Here is a 16472-nt window from a genome sequence, read left to right on the forward strand (position 1 = left end):
TGTTACTACTGCCGTGTGTCTCTTCTGAATCACGCAAATATTTCATGCATCAACCTGATAAATTACCCAATAACTTGTCTTTTAAAAATAGGAGTGAACCTTATGCATTTTAATGAAGAATAATACCTGAAGGCATAGTGCTCTTCCATGTTCTCCAATAGTGTTGTGTAGATTAGCTTGTGTGTAAATCTTATTGAAATATTGTCCTTACACAAAACTCCCCTATTTCTATTATCTACTGATTTCAGCTAAATGTGCGCACACTTCATTCCTCAGTAAACTTCATCCTTTCCCTCTCTCCGAGGTCTATATGGTAGAAAGCACCAGTCTCTGTCCTACAGGCTGGTCATCAGTCATGTCCCCTCCCTGTTCAGTTCATATGATATTCATTAACACAGCAAAAACATCAAGACTTCTAAATAAGACCAAGTCAAACACAGGACAATTCACTTTTAAAACAGCCCGTTTATTCATTTAATTTTAAAAAATAAAAACTAAAAAGGACTATTTCATTGTCGCTATAAGAAACAGTACGGAAGCACTGATAGTCTTTGAGCCTGTCTAGCTCTTCAAGTATGTTCATTCTGTTTATGGGGTTGGAGGCAGTGCCTCTATCAGAGCAGGCCAAAAGGGGGCATAATGAGCAGGGCTAAAGAAGCAAAGGCAGAGCAGCCTGGTCTTTGATAAGTCAAGAACTTTCTTAATCTGTGGCCCAGTCCAGTACAGCCCAGCTAATCATCCGCACAAGCCGAACCCAATTCTTCCAGTGATGACTGTGCGGAAGTCCCGTCTCCGCAGCAAAAGGTCATCAGAAGGAAAACCAGGAATAAAGACGCAGCGCAGCACAGGGCAGCAAGGGAAAGAGAGATTAAGAGAAAGACAGATGTGCATAGTGAGACAGAGAGAGAGAAGAGAGAGGAAATGTAGTGAAGAAAAGACAGTAAAAAGCAGACTGCATGGTCTAGAAAGGGGAAACAAGCTGAGTGATGATGGTGATGAAGGCTATGCTGATGAAGAGAACGTCATCCTGTTTGCACTCTACACACTCCAGTGTTATTTCAGTGCCGCAAAACCAGATCCTGGTTATTTGCATAAATTTTATACTCTTACTATAATTATACAAGGACACCAAGCAACACAACTTGCATCACTTTCAACACCAAAGGAAAAGAAAAAAAAAAAAGAAAAACAACTATGCATTACAATTTTTTTCCAGTAGACAGAAAAAAAAAAGATCTTCATCAAAATGTAAACAAATTCACTCCTTGGGCAAGAAAGAAAGCATCAAAATCATCTGTGAGATCTCTCCTGACATCCATCCTCGTTGAGCTCCGTCATCTGGAGCTCTCAGCGGCTGAGGCAGTGCACTTGTCTCCGGGCCCTTCGTCAGGCTCCGTCCTTTCTTTCCCTTCATAAAGCCGATGTCTCTTCACGTGCAGGTCATCTAGAGTGCAGCAAGAAACGGTCCAGGTACTGTGAAATGGCCTCCCAGTTCCTCCAGAGGAAGGCCAGGATGATGACGAGGAGCAGGGTGGAGAGAGTGCGGCTGCGCGTCTTCATGAGCGGGACCACACAGTTCGCCACCGTCGACACGAACACCAGCAGCACAGCCATGACGGCTAGCAGGACGTTGATGAGCTTGCCGAGTAAAGTGCGTGCCGTGGCATTCTCCAACCCCTCCAACTGCACCACCTGCTGCTGTTGCTGCTGCAGTTCCATCTTCGAGATGCGCGTCTGGCAGGCCTCCAGTGCCTCCTACAGGAACGAGAGGGCAAATGCAGTCGATATGAAGCAACAGAATAGAATAACTTCATCAATCCCTAGGGGGAAATTAAGTAGAGGGTTTAACCTAAACAAGCAACATGCCTGAATGGTGAAAGCAGTGCATTTTTAATGCTAAATGAACATTAACGATTAGTTTATGTCTATTATTAAGTAAGACTATTATGTTTTGTGTTTTCAGCTACGCTCTCAAACGAGACAATGACTTATTCATCATTGACTTTTTTTATACAAGCCAAGTCGAAGCACTGACAGTTTTCTTTTACAAACCTTTATCAGCTTTGCTACATTACCAAAACTACTCAGTTCAGCTCACTGAAATATTTTATTAGGTCTGTATCTGGACTACTATCCACCAGCTGAAGATCCCTACATTTATTTTATTTCCCAAACATCTGATATAGCTGATGTGTTAGTGACCTGTATGTCTCTGGCCCGTTCGTAAGACTGATATGCGATTTTTTCTTCCATGCTGGCCAGTTCCTGCTTCAGGTTGAGAATTTCATTCTGATGGAGCTCAGTCAGATCATTCAGTTGCTCCTCTAGACGCTCGCATCTGTTCATGCACACACATACATGTTTTACAAACACAACACCAGTTTATTGATAATCCATCATTCCCATATCATTAGTCAAATATACATCGATCAGGCATAACATTATGACCACCTGCCTAATATCGTGTTGGTCCCCCTCTTTTACTACCAAAACAGCCCTGACCCGTCATGCACTGTGTATTCTGACACCTTTCTATCAGAACCAGCATTAACTTCTTCAGCAGTCTGAGCAACAGTAGCTCGTCTGTTGGATCGGATCACACGGGCCAGCCTTCTCTCCCCACGTGCATCAGTGACCCATGACCCCGTCACCGGTTCGCCACTGTTCCTTCCTCAGACCACTTTTGATAGATACTGACCACTGCAGACCGGGAACACCCCACAAGAGCTGCAGTTTTGGAGATGCTCTGATCCAGTCGTCTAGCCATCACAATTTGGTCCTTCATCAATCTCGCTCAATTCCTTACACTTGCCCATTTTTCCTGCTTCTAACACATCAACTTTGAGGACAAAATGTTCACTTGCTGCCTAATATATAACGTATAATGTAATGCCTGATCGGTGTATGTAAATGGATATGAGGTTTCTGAAATGTTTATGCGTGTGTGGTTACCTGTATCTCTCCTCCGACAAGGCTTGCATGATAAGCGAGTAATCCCTCTGATAGTGGGTATTCAGATTCTCAAACGACTCCACCAGCCGGCCCTGGTTCTCCCGCAACTCTTGGATCTCATGAAACAGAGCGTCAAGTCCCGAGGCCTGGCCTTGCTCCAACGTATTGCCCTTGGAGCTCGGAGGTCCTCCGGGGGCTCCCGTGGTGCTGTTGGCCCCTGCCGAGCCTGAGGTGGCGCTCGAGCAGTCGTCCTCACTGCCATACTTGGGGCTGGACTGCAACTGTCCCGGTGCTAGGGCTCTAGCGGCCGATGTCCCGGCCCCTGGTACGACACCAGGCACGGCCTCGTCACCCTGCGTCTCGTCCAGAGAGTCTTTTAGCGACGAGATGTTGTCCGCACTGCCGAATTTGTTGCGGATGAGCGAGGCGAACTCACGGGGTTTGGAAACAACAGCGCCTGCAGCTGAGTGAGTGGCCTGGGAGATGCTAGAGAGACCTCCAGTCACCTGACAAAGACGTGGAAGCACATTTAATAAAGACATCTTGTCAGTCTATGTATTTTGAAGTCATCATGCTAGCAAAAAGAGTGCCTTAGATGTGCCTTACAAGCCTCCCTTGTAACATCACTGAGGTGGAAAGATGAAGCTGGAAACAAAACGGCTAACATAAGCCATCATAAAAGGCTATTAACGCTAAACAAAATATGAATATTACATGCTGTAAAATGTTAACGTGTATATACATAGCCTCACTCTACCTGGCTCTCAGATACAAATTTTTTCCATAAGTATCACACTTTATTCAGATTACGTCCCTTGATAACATTCAAGGATATCGGTCAATGTGATCCCGTCATCACTGCAGGAATGCTGAATCTCCAACATGCATTTTGGCAAGCAGAACTTCATACACCACTTTTTCCTAAAGCCCAGCTTTGTGGAAATCCAGGCGGTATAGTGAATGCGGTTTCCAAACTGAGCTGGGAGCTCAAAAACCCTGACTGATATTTTTCCAGAACTTAGTCCCGGACTTGTTTTGACAGATCCTGGATCTTTATGATGCTGCTTGTTCTCTAACCAAAAAACCTGAAGGAACAAGGGTGACGTTTTGTATGTGTATATAATTTTGCAAACTATATTCATCCACCTTACTTCAATATTAAGGGCTATTTTGTGCAGGACGTCTAATCCTAATCAAGTCCATTTCAGTTGCAGGTTGTATCAGGATATAATATGTGAAAGGTTCAAGCGGGGTGAATACTTGCACTGTGTATTTCTTATCTCTATATGATGTGTAATGCAAGACATATCACCTTAGCTTAATAGCCCTTTATCTTATTCAGGACTTCTCGAATAATTTAAGCTCTTTCTTTAGATTGTATTTAACAATCCATTAGGAGTTCATTAAGACCGTGGTAATGAAGGCTTCAGGTATAAAATACACAATAATGTTTTACACCAGTATATGAAACAGTTCGTCTTCTCAGTTGTAAAGCATGTGCAGAATTTGCACTCAAAATGAAAAGTGCTCTCCTTTTCCATAAACAAAATACTTTCTGTAGTGACAATCAGTTAAATCTACACGACATTGACCCGGTACCTTGGCGCCGACGTCCTTCAGGCCCTGGTGCATGTCACGTAGCACGTCTTTAGGCTGGCGCGGGATGCCGTTGTGCTCCACCTCCCTCAGCTTGCGGTGATAATGCTCCAGCTTCCTCTGCAGCTGCTGGATGGTCTGTGCGGATTTCTGATTCTTCTTCTCGAACACCTGCTTGATGCGCGTGCTCTGCTGCTTGTCGGCATTGTTGGCCAGCTTCAGGTACTCGGCTACGTTGTCGTCGCGTGCCGTCTGCTCGATCTTGATCTGCTCTGTGAGCTTGAGGATCTTCTGCTGTAGCTGTGAAATGGCTTGTTTGGTGCGCTGCGGGTCGGGAGCGCCGTCCACCGAGTCGATGCCGTATGCACCACCGCCGTCTGAGCTGCTGGACAGAGCGTTGGGGGATGCAGCCAAGCCAGACACCTCAAGACGATCCACCTGGGAGGGAGGGGGAGAGAGAGAGAGAGAGAGAGAGAAATCAAGGAAATAAGAAAGAAAGAAGACAAAGTAGACAAGAAAGAAAGAAAGAAAGAAAGAAAGAAAGAAAGAAAGAAAGAAAGAAAAAGAAAAAGAAAGAAAGAAAGAAAGACAAATGAAGAAACAGGAAGAACACATTCCTGTGCAATGAAAAAAAAAATCAATACAAAAACTTCATAAAAATCAACCGCAAAATCAATAAAATCACCGGGACAGAGAGCACACTCTCCACGCAGGCCATGACAGAGCGCACACACACACACAGCGGTCACACTTCCACATGTCGTATGCAGGAATTTGCAACGATCGCAAGAGACTCTGACAGTCTGGACCTCTGTACTATGACAAGACTCCTGCAATCCTCAGAGATAACGCCTGAAGCTCGAGTCACTGATAAAGTGGCATACTGCTCCACATTAAATAGCACACAGAAGACTGCTGAATTCAATCCAAGGCACTTTAATACGAGAGAGAATTTTAATAAAATCACGCACATCCTGAGCAAATATAACGGTTAATCTAGGGGTAGGTGATAAAAATATCTACAATAAATCCAAAAACATTACTGTTTACATTTTGATCAGTTTCTGATTATTATAGAAAAGCTTCTTGAGGCCATTTTACCACTTATATTTCTATATTGTCCAGCTGTTCTCATTAGTATTTCTAATTAGCACCAAATACTAAGCTGAATACTTTAGATTAGTTTCCTTGAAGGCTTACAGCCAGTCGGAAAGGGCTGGAAATTTTTTTTTTATTGCCACCCATTAAAGCAGCTTCAGTGCCTGGTACACGTGTTCATACACCTATCGTTCTTTTTATTACACAGAAACGGTTATAAAAGCACCTTAGCAGCATTACGTCATTCTACACTGAACTTCCTGTACAACCCTGGGCAGAAATACCGTTACACATGAATCCACTCTGAGCCTGTGCTCTTTAGGTCGCACCCTACGGTTCGGTTTGATTAAAACCTCTTAGCAAGCTGACTTAGCATGTTGAGAAGCTATGAAGAACCTCTTAGAACGGTGGAAAAATACAAGGCTTAAGAACACACCAAGTTCCAATGACTACAAACCGATCTTTTGGTTGGTCCAAAGAAAAACCCTGACAATATAATTTATTTAGCCTTCCTTCCAAGAGCTTCAGTGTTTTACTTAGATGATTTACTTGCATATTGAGTTTCTATTCTTGCAATCCTCTAGCAGGAACGTTTACACCATGGTGAACCATTCCAGATTGAGTCCCTCTGTGCTGTTATAATGTTACATCCACTCTTCTGGAAAGGCTTTCCACTAGATTTTGAAGCGGGAGGATTTGCGTTAAACCTTTTCGTTCCAGTGAAGAGAAACTGCGTACAAAGACGTCCGATATAATTGCATGCTTCCAACTTCCTGGCCGCAGTTTTCGGGAGGAACCACATATGGGTGCGAGGATCGGGTGTCCACATACTTTCGGCTATAGCGTGAATACGGCAGGTTTGTCCTTGACTTGCTAGGTTTTTATCAGCATCTCCATAAATCTGTATAGAATGTCTGTTCATGCTTTTTAATCCAAGTTGATGTCCAAAAATCTACATGATTTAAACTTGAAGGGATTTGGATTTACGAGGAAGTTGTGCATTACATCATTAAAGCTTCCCGCACCGCCAAGACACTCGTTATGTTTAAACAAAGCTACATACCCAATGAAATTAACCAGGAGTGTGTTTTTTGTGATTATTTAAAAAAAATCTGATTGTCGCTGATGCTCTGGCTTATAATTTGTCCCTGGATAATTGCAGGAATCAGACACTCTGGCACCTTTATCATCTGTGGGACGTCTGATAAACCCCTCGAACCTGCCATTCCACTAAGGAAGAGCACACAGACGTTCTGAGCTCCATCAATACCAAGTGAGTCAAATGACTTATTACCAGACCTCTCTGTAGTAGTAGGTGGAAGACCAGCACACTGCAGGGATAGACAGATGAGATGAGCTAAGGCACCTCCAAGACGCAGTAAAGCAGCACCACCTGCTGGGAAAACTTCACCTCTCAGAATAAAACAATGTGATGCCACATCCTGGTCCAAAATGAAGTGTGCAAGGCATTCACTGACTTTATTACTGCATAGTTTCCTTATCTAGAGTGCTCCCTTTTTGACTGTGAAATTGGCCTTGACTCTGAAAGTACAGCAGCCTTAGATAAGCAACGCAAATCTTGTCAGAAGAGCCAGTAGTTGGATAAAAATGATGGCAACCTCCTTTAACGTGCAAGGACACGATTCCTTTCATTGGCATGAAAACACTGGAATTAAACGAGGCATGCTAATGATGCGAGTTCTTGTTAAACCTTATACAACCATGGCGGTGGTGTGATGCAGAAATCCAAAAATACAATGTTCACACCTCCAATCTTGTGACCGTACACTGGTACAATGCAAGCATTAAGTAAGCATGCATGTTTAACACAACTGTTATCACTGAGGCAATTTGTAGTGAATGACTTGCTAACGTGGAAGAAACAGAAGCGCATGAGATATTTTCCAGCTTTCAGAAATGCCCAGGATTTCCATCGCACGACTAAAAATGTTATTTGTGTTCGCTCTGAAACATAACGTCTTGTTAAGGTCAGCCGCTATACGTCTGATGTAGGCAAAGAAAGCAGTTGGTCATATTTCCATAACCTATACTCCCTTGCATAGTTTAGGCACTAGTTTCACTCAGGTCCAGTTTCAAAGACTTACTCCTCTGCAGCATTTAATGCTTTCTGCCATCTCTGCCCCAGCTTCTGGAACTAAAATCCACATTTAAACAGCCCAAGAGCAAAAAGTTGAAACACTAAAAGTGATTAGAGCAGATAAAATGAGATCTCCTGGTCAGGAAGTCCAAGACATGAAAGTTGATGAACCATGATGTATGCTACGATGATCTGAAAACTTTAACTGGGTCTGGTAATGAAATGAGTCCATCTTGGTCACAGTGAATAAAGAAAGCAATTAATTAATAAAAGAGGTTTTTATTACTTACTCTATCTGATTCCTCGGTGGAGTGATAGCCTGAGGTCAGGAGCATGTCGACCAAGGCAGGGCTGCTGGGAGTGTCCGTGGTGGAGGACGACCGCGGACGTCCAGCCTGCATCAAAGTCTCTTGGGTACTGCGCCGATGGATCTGGGGGCTGCCTTTCTGGGGGGGCTCCCCTCCCCCCCCAGTCTTGCTGCGGCGACTCTGCAGGCTGGTCCCTCGCTTCATCATGGGGGGAGCACCTCGGATCTGCTGCAGCACGCGGCTCAGAGCTGCGGGGGGGGTGGAAGTGGGTGGGAGGTCAGAGTCGGGAGACGTGACGTTAGGGGCGGTGGTTTCCGCGGTCTCTGACCCTGCCTCTGCGGCCTCAGGTGCAGGGCTCGCAGAGGAAGAGGAGAGGTCTTGTGGCACGACGGACGAGCGCCGGCGCTGGGGCTGGAACAGCTGTTTCAGGCCGTGGCCGAGTGCCCCCATGTTCTCCAGGGCATTTTGAGTAATTTTGGACAAACTGTGCTCAGCATCAGAAGCCCTCCTGCTCGCCGCCGACTCGGCTCGAGCCCTGGAGTCTGGCTCCTCCGCGGCAGGTTGCTCGCTAACGCCCTGATCCATTTCAAGGCTGCCAGGTTCAACTTAGAGGGTCGGCATAGGGGCGGGGTCTAACTAAGCCCCGCTACCACTAACCCTCTGACAGGCAGATTCAAAAGCCAGGAAGCAGGGGGCTTGGCACTCGGGTGGGTTCTGTGAGCGTGCATGCATCTGTGGATTGGCTGAAAGCCATGCTCGTCTACCACAGAAGGAAAACAACATGGATTGTAACATGCAGTACTGAGTGATGGGACACAAGCAACAAATACAGGAAAGCTGGAGTTAGCAACACAGCAGAAGCACTTCGCTTGGCTTTGAGAGATTTCGGGTGTGGCAAGCTTTTCACCTAATCGTATTCTGAGGTGTCAGGTTCCTCAGCTGATATCATGAGGATATGACTCACGGCTTTGCCAATCCCATACGTCTTATGTCACAGAACAAACATGCCAAACCTGTATGTTTCTCAAAGCCAAGGTATTACTGCAACAATTGCTACATTAATGAGCACACATTCTACTACAGTCATGGGTGGTGATGTGACAAAACATCTACGGAATTAGAGCTATGAATTTCTGCAGTGCTCACAAAGCCTTTACTCGATTTAATAAAAACAACACATCTCTGAATTTATAGACTACATATTATTGACAGAAATATTCTAAGATTTGAAAACTCCAATTCTTAAAACAACTTGGAAAAATAGCCAGAAATCCTTCCGGCGAGTTTCACTGCAGAAATTCAGCTTCGATCTACTGTTAATTACTGCTGAGGATGACATCAAAAGCATGAACATGAGTTAAAGCAGTGTTTTAGTGTCATGTGGGTTACATGGCGTGGGAATTGGGGCAAACTTAGGTAGCATTTTTCTCACTGGTGATACGAGGAGCCTGTAATCCTTGGTACCCCCCCCATTAGGTACAAAACAATGCACTCTTCCTTGTAAGCACATTAACACTGAAGCATGTTTCATACACTGGAATAACATCCTGTAAAGCAATACTAAACATTTCAGAGAAGATCTGGCAGAGAAAACATCAACCCACACACTACATCTCTTTTTTTTTTTGGGATGAACAAAGACAAACACAAGCAGTTCTGCATAAGAGAGAAGAAAAAAAAAAAAGAGAGAGAGAAAAGAAACCAAGAGTGTTGCTTACCATCAGACCAGCCCGGCCTCCTCTGGCTCTCAGTTCAGGAATGGCTATGGAAGAAAATGGACGCTGTTGTCAGACTCGCATCATCCAATAACCAGTCTATTCTACACCCGTGCATATCGGCCATCAGTGAATGAAACATTAGACAGGCAGAATAATTCACAGCAGCATGCAGCGTTTCGAAGCTCAGCCTGAACCCATACTACTCCAACACTAGGTTTTATAGCCCACTGCAACCTGACTAGATGAACATTCTAGAAGTTCCTGGCTGAAGTTCATCAAGCTTGGGAATGCTGAAGTGAGATCGCGGTAAACAAGTCTCAAATATGATCCCGGATAAACCGCCAACAGCGCTACTTTGCATTTGAAAGCTGCATTTACGTTTTAATTACTGCAATTATTAATTAGCAATTGAATGCAGTCAAATCCCGAAGTCGCTGTATATGCTCACTACAGTAGGTAGGGCTTATCAGCTGCGGACCGAAGTCCTGACGTGAACTCAGGAGCGTATTTCAGCTGACTACATCAAAAAATACTAAGAAAATACAATCGCTGAGGAGGTCAATATATGGGGAAAAAAAAGAGAATCCAGACTTATGCACTTATTCTCTCTCAGGGGTCTCATCCATGGCTCTACGTGTTTTGAACCATCACTTCAAATGGCCTTATTTATGATTAAGCATTAAAAGGTACAACTGAGTCATGTTAGTTGCTCACACCTTTATCAGCAAGACATTTTATGTAATTTAAACCTGCATGGATTTGAGAAAGAGCTTTCAGCATTCAAATCACAAATGGCTTTCTATTCACTACCTAAAGTACGGCGTAAAATCATTACAAAAACCAACGCAATCTCGATACAATCTGAACAAAAAACTCCTCCTTTCAAAGAACAGGGCCTTATATAGCAGAAAGCAGACCTTTTTCCTGTACACAGTCAGCAAACACAGGCTCGTGCCACACTGCTGACATATAAAGAAGTATTACATTCCTCTCATCTTTAGCTGATTAAGCCTTCCAAAAAGAGCCTGCAAAAGATGCCACAGTCGTGCATACACACACACACCCCCCCCCAAATGACCGCGTGAGCCAAAACTCAAAGCCAAAGCTCTTTACCTGAGGAATGACAAAGAATGGACCAACTCCTAAGAGCTGACACCATGGAGGACTCAGTGGCTGTTATTCAGTTACTCAATCCCAAGTGTCTGCGTCCGTTTTTAAAGTGTCAGTCCGAAGCCCTTTACAAGACTACACGATCGATTAGGCTTTCAAGCGAGTCGCTGACCAGTGAGCCGAACAGGGACGTATCCTTGATTAACACGAGAGACGTGAACTGTCAGTGACGGCGCCAGCGTGTTCAATAATTAATTAAACAGATAAACAGCAGCATGTTATATCCGCACAGCTATCGCACACCATACCTGAAACACCCTAAGGGCTGCGGAAAAATAGGTAAATGAAGGTAAACATCTGGCACAAGAAGCGAGTCACAACCCCCATATGCTGTGTTAAAAAAAAAAAAAACGCCCAGTGGTGTGTATATGTACACTAAGGGCGCTGAATTTTAAGTGTGTGTGTGTGTGTGTGTGTGTATATGAGGTGGGTCAGCTCAATCTCCGCTCCACTCTCTCCCCCAGTCTTACTCACACAGCTCTTCAAGGTCACATCAGAGATCAGCAGGAGTGGCTGGTATAATCCAGCTAGCACGGCTAAATCCCCTTTGTCTTATTGATCCAAGATAACAATATAAGGTTTCGGTATGAGCTTTTTCGCTGTTGACAAATTTCTCAAATTTCACTATTTCTTTAGAACCTGGAATGGGAGAAAGACTGGGGTTGAGGCTGGGGCTGAGTTCCTTTGAGCCCAGACTGTAGATTCATACAGCCTGTTAGTGACCGTCGCATCAGATGCTTTAAAAACACACCCTAGACTGCATGTGCATTGGAGAGGACAAGACAGTAAAAGCAGACTGTGTAAATAATAGAACAAATTACATAAAAGGAGAGTTTTGAGGGTTTGTTTGAATGAATGAATAGTACACACCTTTGTTCCATTCATACGTTTGGAAACCACACAGGTTCAGTTGAGCGCCACACAAACGCAGCTCTGTGCGTCTTTAAGTGTGTGTACGACTTTGTCTCCCATTATTCTCATTACCATCGATGAGACCTTGTGATATAATGCGTCGCTCCACCCTAATAGCTTCATTGTCGAGCTATTGACAGATATTAGATTTCAGCCCTCCCATCTACATATCACATTGAGTCATCGCTAAAGATCAGCGCATGCTCTTATACGAGCACATACCCTCACATACCCTCACGCTGATAAACTGCCTACTACAGAATGCATTAGAGAATGACAGCTATTAAAATGTAATTCAAACATAAACTCCCTGACATTACTCCCTGGAAGACTTTCTCTTCCTCTCTCTCTCTCTCCGACTGCGCAACTCTCACAACATTGTGACCATTCTTATCTAAATGACAAGATAATTAATAACCGGCACTGTACCTCGTCCCATTCATCAGTTCGCCCGCTCTGTCATCTCCATTTAGAAAGATGGTGTGAATTAATCCTTGGGGTAATCCAAAATAATCTCTTCAGGTCATAGACGATAACCGCCGCTCGATCCAGATGGGCCGGAGTAGGTCTTCTTGTTCTTGTCGACTAGCCTGGCAATATTACATGCTGAAAAGAACATGGGGGGAAAAGCATTACACAAGACATTACACAATACTGGAGGACCAAAACGTGTGAGATTGTTAAATGAGATCAGATCAGAAAAAAACCCAACCCTTCAGCGCTCATATCGATCACTGCAGGCCACATCTAGCACTAGTCTTGGGACTGATCTTGGGTGAAATATAACATTTGTGTGTATTAAATGTGTGTAATGACTACATTATTCAATGATCAAGGCGGATGATGAAGCTGAAAGAGTGCTGCACGAGACATTACACCATATTTGTGCACCAAATCTTAGCATCACTGATGTGCATAGAAAGAAGCTGATCTGATTAAGGGGTAAAAAAAAAAAAACACATGCAAAGCTTGTATTGATCTCTACAGGCTAAGTCTAGGACTAGCATCATATGCCAAAATGTCTAAAGTGAAATATTTAGATTATTAGTACCTTATCGTGATTTAATGTTATCATTCGTCTCGATAGGAAAATCGCTCGATAGTATTGTTAACATATTCATCAGTCTAGCCCTGATGGCCAGTTTACGCCCTTTTGGTTAGCTCTTGTGGTTCAAACACAGAGATGTTAGGAAACACGATGAATCTGCTAAGACCGCGAATATTCGAGACATCACATCGTACCACATCCCATCCCATCCCATCCCAAAGCACCTGCATCGGATTAGTTTATGATCACGAAATTTTTATCAGGATCCAAGATACGGTTCTATCTGAATAGCTAGTATAGCTAAGGTTAGGTAGCGAGACACCTGTCTCACGATGATGTGGCCGGCTGTGGAGACAGGGAGGAGATCTAGCTCTTTCACGAGACATTTAATCCCCTGACAACCGTTTAAAAATCACCCAGAAGCTAGCAAACGCCGGACAGTGTGGTGTAATTGTGTGATCCGAGATGCCACGGTAATGTCACTGTCCCTGACGTCCGATACATGTCTAGCCAAAGCTAGCCAAAGTCACGCTTTAGTGCCGTGTCTAGTCCTGCTAAACATGCTAACTCCGCTAGCTTAGCGAAGAGCCAGAGAGATGCTAGGTCGAGTTAGCATGCTAAGGGCAGCAGCAGCACACGCCTCGGCACATCAAGTGACCCAGTAAGCGTGGTCAGTTGAACCACGAGTAATGTCAGTGCTCGAGATTACATGCAATTTCATATTTGGAGGAAATATAGCGGCGATACAAACTTACGTGAGCCCTGAGAGGATTGCGCCGATAACCGTTCATTTCATTTCTCTCGTTCAGACACTCCCACGATGACGTCAGCAGCAGCGCGCACGGCGACATACGCAAAAAGGGCATAAAACTCGCCAGGCATCGTGCATACTCACCCAAAATCCTCTCGGCTTCAGCACATCGTCATCCTGTTGAGATGACCTTTACTGATTTCTGAAATGTGTTGTAAACATATCAGCAGCTCTGATCTGGTTCTTTTTTCCCCCCATGCAATTTAGGTCACTTTAAAATGAGCTTCTAAATCTGACCGATCAGGCATAACATTATGACCACCTGGGCGCACTGACTGGTCTGCAGCTATGCAGCCCCATAGGCAACAGACTGTGATGCACTGTGTATTCAGAGCCAACATTAACTTTTTCAGCAATTTGTGCAACAGTAGCTCGTCTGTTGGATCAGACCACACGGGCCAGCCTTTACTCCCCCACGTGCATCAATGAGCCTTAGTCGTCCATGACCCTGTCACTGGTTCACCACTGTTCCTTCCTTGGACCACTTTTCACAGATACTGACCACTGCAGACCGGGAACACCTCACAAGAGCTGCAGTTTTGGAGATGATCTGATCCTGTTGTCTAGCCATCACAATTTGGCCCTTTGTCAAACTCGCTCAAACCCTTACGCTTGTCCATTTTTCCTGCTTCTAACACATCAACTTTGAGGACAAAATGTTCACTTGCTGCCTAATATATCCCACCCACTAACAGGTGCCATGATGAGGAGATAATCAGTGTTATTCACTTCACCTCTCATTGCTCATAATGTTATGCCTAATCGGTGTACATACAGTATTTGAGGATGAATTCACACTGCCAACCAATTCCATTTTTGCTGACTCTGAGATATGATTTCAAAAATATGTGGACATCTGACCTGACTATCACACACGTGTTCCCCACACAAACTGTCCTTGCAAGCATATAATTGTTTCAGACATCTTTATATATCCTGTGGCATTACAATTTCCCTTCACTGGTCCAAACATGTCCTATCATGACAGAGCAAGGTTCGTGAAGACAGTTCATGTAGAAAGTTTGATAGTACAAGAGGTCAAGTGGTGTGCACAGAACTCTGACCTCAACCCCACTAAATACTTTTGGAATGAACTGGTATGCCGAGTGCGAGCCAGGCCTTCTAACTTGACACCAGTGCAACCTCACTAATGCTCTTGTGGTCCCCACGGACATGCTCCAATAACTAAAGGCTTCCCAATAAAGTGGAGGCTGTTTTAAAAACCAGAGGAAGGGAATATGGGTAACTCTGGGTTACTACCTATGCTTTTGAAATGGGCACATACTGTAGGTGTGATGGTCAGGTGTCCACATATGTTTGGCCATACAGTATATATCTGATATCTGGATTTTGGTGGGAAATTACATTAAAACAGGAACTAGATATGCTCTCGACAAGACAAAAAGATTTGAATCAAAATATTAGAAAAAAATCACAGTATATGCAACCTTAATGTAAACAGGTTATTCACAAATGTCTTCAGCAAAAGGAAAGTTACATTTAATGACATTATTGAATCCTTTACCTCTATATTTTCCATATAGAGGTAAAGGATAGTACCATAGCAGCATAGCACCTCTGCAAACCATAGCCTATGAACCAATACTTCCCACTAGACTATTCTAGGTACTCATCACCATGGTAACAGCTTCATACTGAAGGAAAATATGACTAGAGCCCTATCTTCTGATTTCATCTTATTTTAAATAAAGTTCAGCTTTACAAGATGTAAAATGCCATTAAGAGGGAAATGTCAGGATGCAGGCTCATTTGGGGAGGGATGTGTGAACTCCATTTTAATGGCCCTGGTTTTGGAATATGACTCTGGTATGCATATACATTAGTGCTGTGTAGATAAACACTGGCTAACCAGATATAATTTGGTTTTGAGAAAATTATCCATGGATAAGAGCTTCCTTTAGTAAAAAGAACCCACTGATTTAGCAGATGGGAGCACGGTTTAGTGAGGATCTGCTGTGGGAGGATGGAGGATGGTGTTTGGAGGACAAGCTAGAGGGGTAAGGGCTAAAGCAGCCCACTTTAGCGCTGTTTCTCTTTCTCTGTGTAGTTACAGTGACCATGTATCTATGTGGCCATGAGCAGAGCAAAAGCAGAAAGCGATGAGCAAGCTCAAATGCTGCCAAGTTATTTGTGTTGATGAAAGGTTTATGTGAGAGGCATGAGTCTAAATCAAAAGCTGACATGCTGCTGTGCAGCAGAGACCAAAAGTTATTGCACCAGTGCTGAAACCCAGTTGAGGTGTACATCAATATGTAAAGGTCATTGCCTCAGCTTGTGGCTGGCTAAATGTGAACAGGAGCTTTGTATTCAGACCCCTCTAACTGGAGAGGCCTAGCTGGTGACGAATTGTCTCCAGCCCAAAAGTTGTATCATGGTACAATTCCACGGCAATTGCAGAGTAAGAGGGTACGTTCAGTTTGAATACAGGTGCTCAAATAATATATATAATAACCGGAATACTTAGGCTACATGACAATGAAGTAAAATATTGAGATGTATGAAGAATACATGTAGCACATTAGCCACACAAAGGATACAGGCCTTACTAGGTTTAGCAGGATTATAAAAACACAAACAGGATCCTAACACGTGAAAGTGCACCCGGAACAGGCTACAATAGTTTAATGCAAAAGAACAGTTCAAAGGATAGGGTTTGTCTGCCTACTGAGCACAATATTTGAATAGACTAGAATGTGCCTCCTGTAATGTGCACCTTTGCATTTTGTGCTACTGGATAAAC

General features: G+C 43.9%; 1 protein-coding gene across 4 annotated transcripts; it reads right to left on the reverse strand.

Moving 5' to 3' along the window:
• Positions 1-445: 445 nt before the first annotated feature.
• Positions 446-13750, reverse strand: tmcc1b (transmembrane and coiled-coil domain family 1b). Of its 4 annotated transcripts, none has more exons than XM_058373106.1 (9): positions 13656-13750; positions 12565-12622; positions 12282-12458; positions 9771-9814; positions 8035-8812; positions 4552-4986; positions 2953-3458; positions 2203-2338; positions 446-1755 (listed from the first exon to the last, which is right to left on the reverse strand). In XM_058373106.1, the coding sequence occupies exons 5-9, from the start codon at positions 8635-8637 to the stop codon at positions 1441-1443; spliced, it is 1995 nt and encodes a 664-aa protein (XP_058229089.1). In that variant the 5' UTR covers positions 8638-8812; positions 9771-9814; positions 12282-12458; positions 12565-12622; positions 13656-13750; the 3' UTR covers positions 446-1440. The 4 variants fall into 4 exon arrangements, with proteins under 4 accessions (XP_058229089.1, XP_058229092.1, XP_058229090.1 ...); XM_058373109.1 differs by having other exon boundaries at positions 8035-8300; positions 13656-13749; XM_058373107.1 differs by lacking the exon at positions 12565-12622 and having other exon boundaries at positions 13656-13744.
• Positions 13751-16472: the final 2722 nt, after the last annotated feature.

Source organism: Hemibagrus wyckioides, linkage group LG21, assembly GCF_019097595.1.
Source record: "Hemibagrus wyckioides isolate EC202008001 linkage group LG21, SWU_Hwy_1.0, whole genome shotgun sequence".
Lineage (NCBI taxonomy): Eukaryota > Metazoa > Chordata > Actinopteri > Siluriformes > Bagridae > Hemibagrus > Hemibagrus wyckioides.

Bases quoted from the DNA above. Each gene is read 5' to 3' on its own strand.
- tmcc1b (XM_058373106.1), bottom strand. From the start codon at position 8,637: ATGGATCAGGGCGTTAGCGAGCAACCTGCCGCGGAGGAGCCAGACTCC. The intron at 3,459-4,551 runs GTACCGGGTCAA...CGTCTTTGTCAG, and splicing joins TGAAGGACGTCGGCGCCAAG to GTGACTGGAGGTCTCTCTAG. The intron at 2,339-2,952 runs GTAACCACACAC...GTGCATGAACAG, and splicing joins TTGTCGGAGGAGAGATACAG to ATGCGAGCGTCTAGAGGAGC.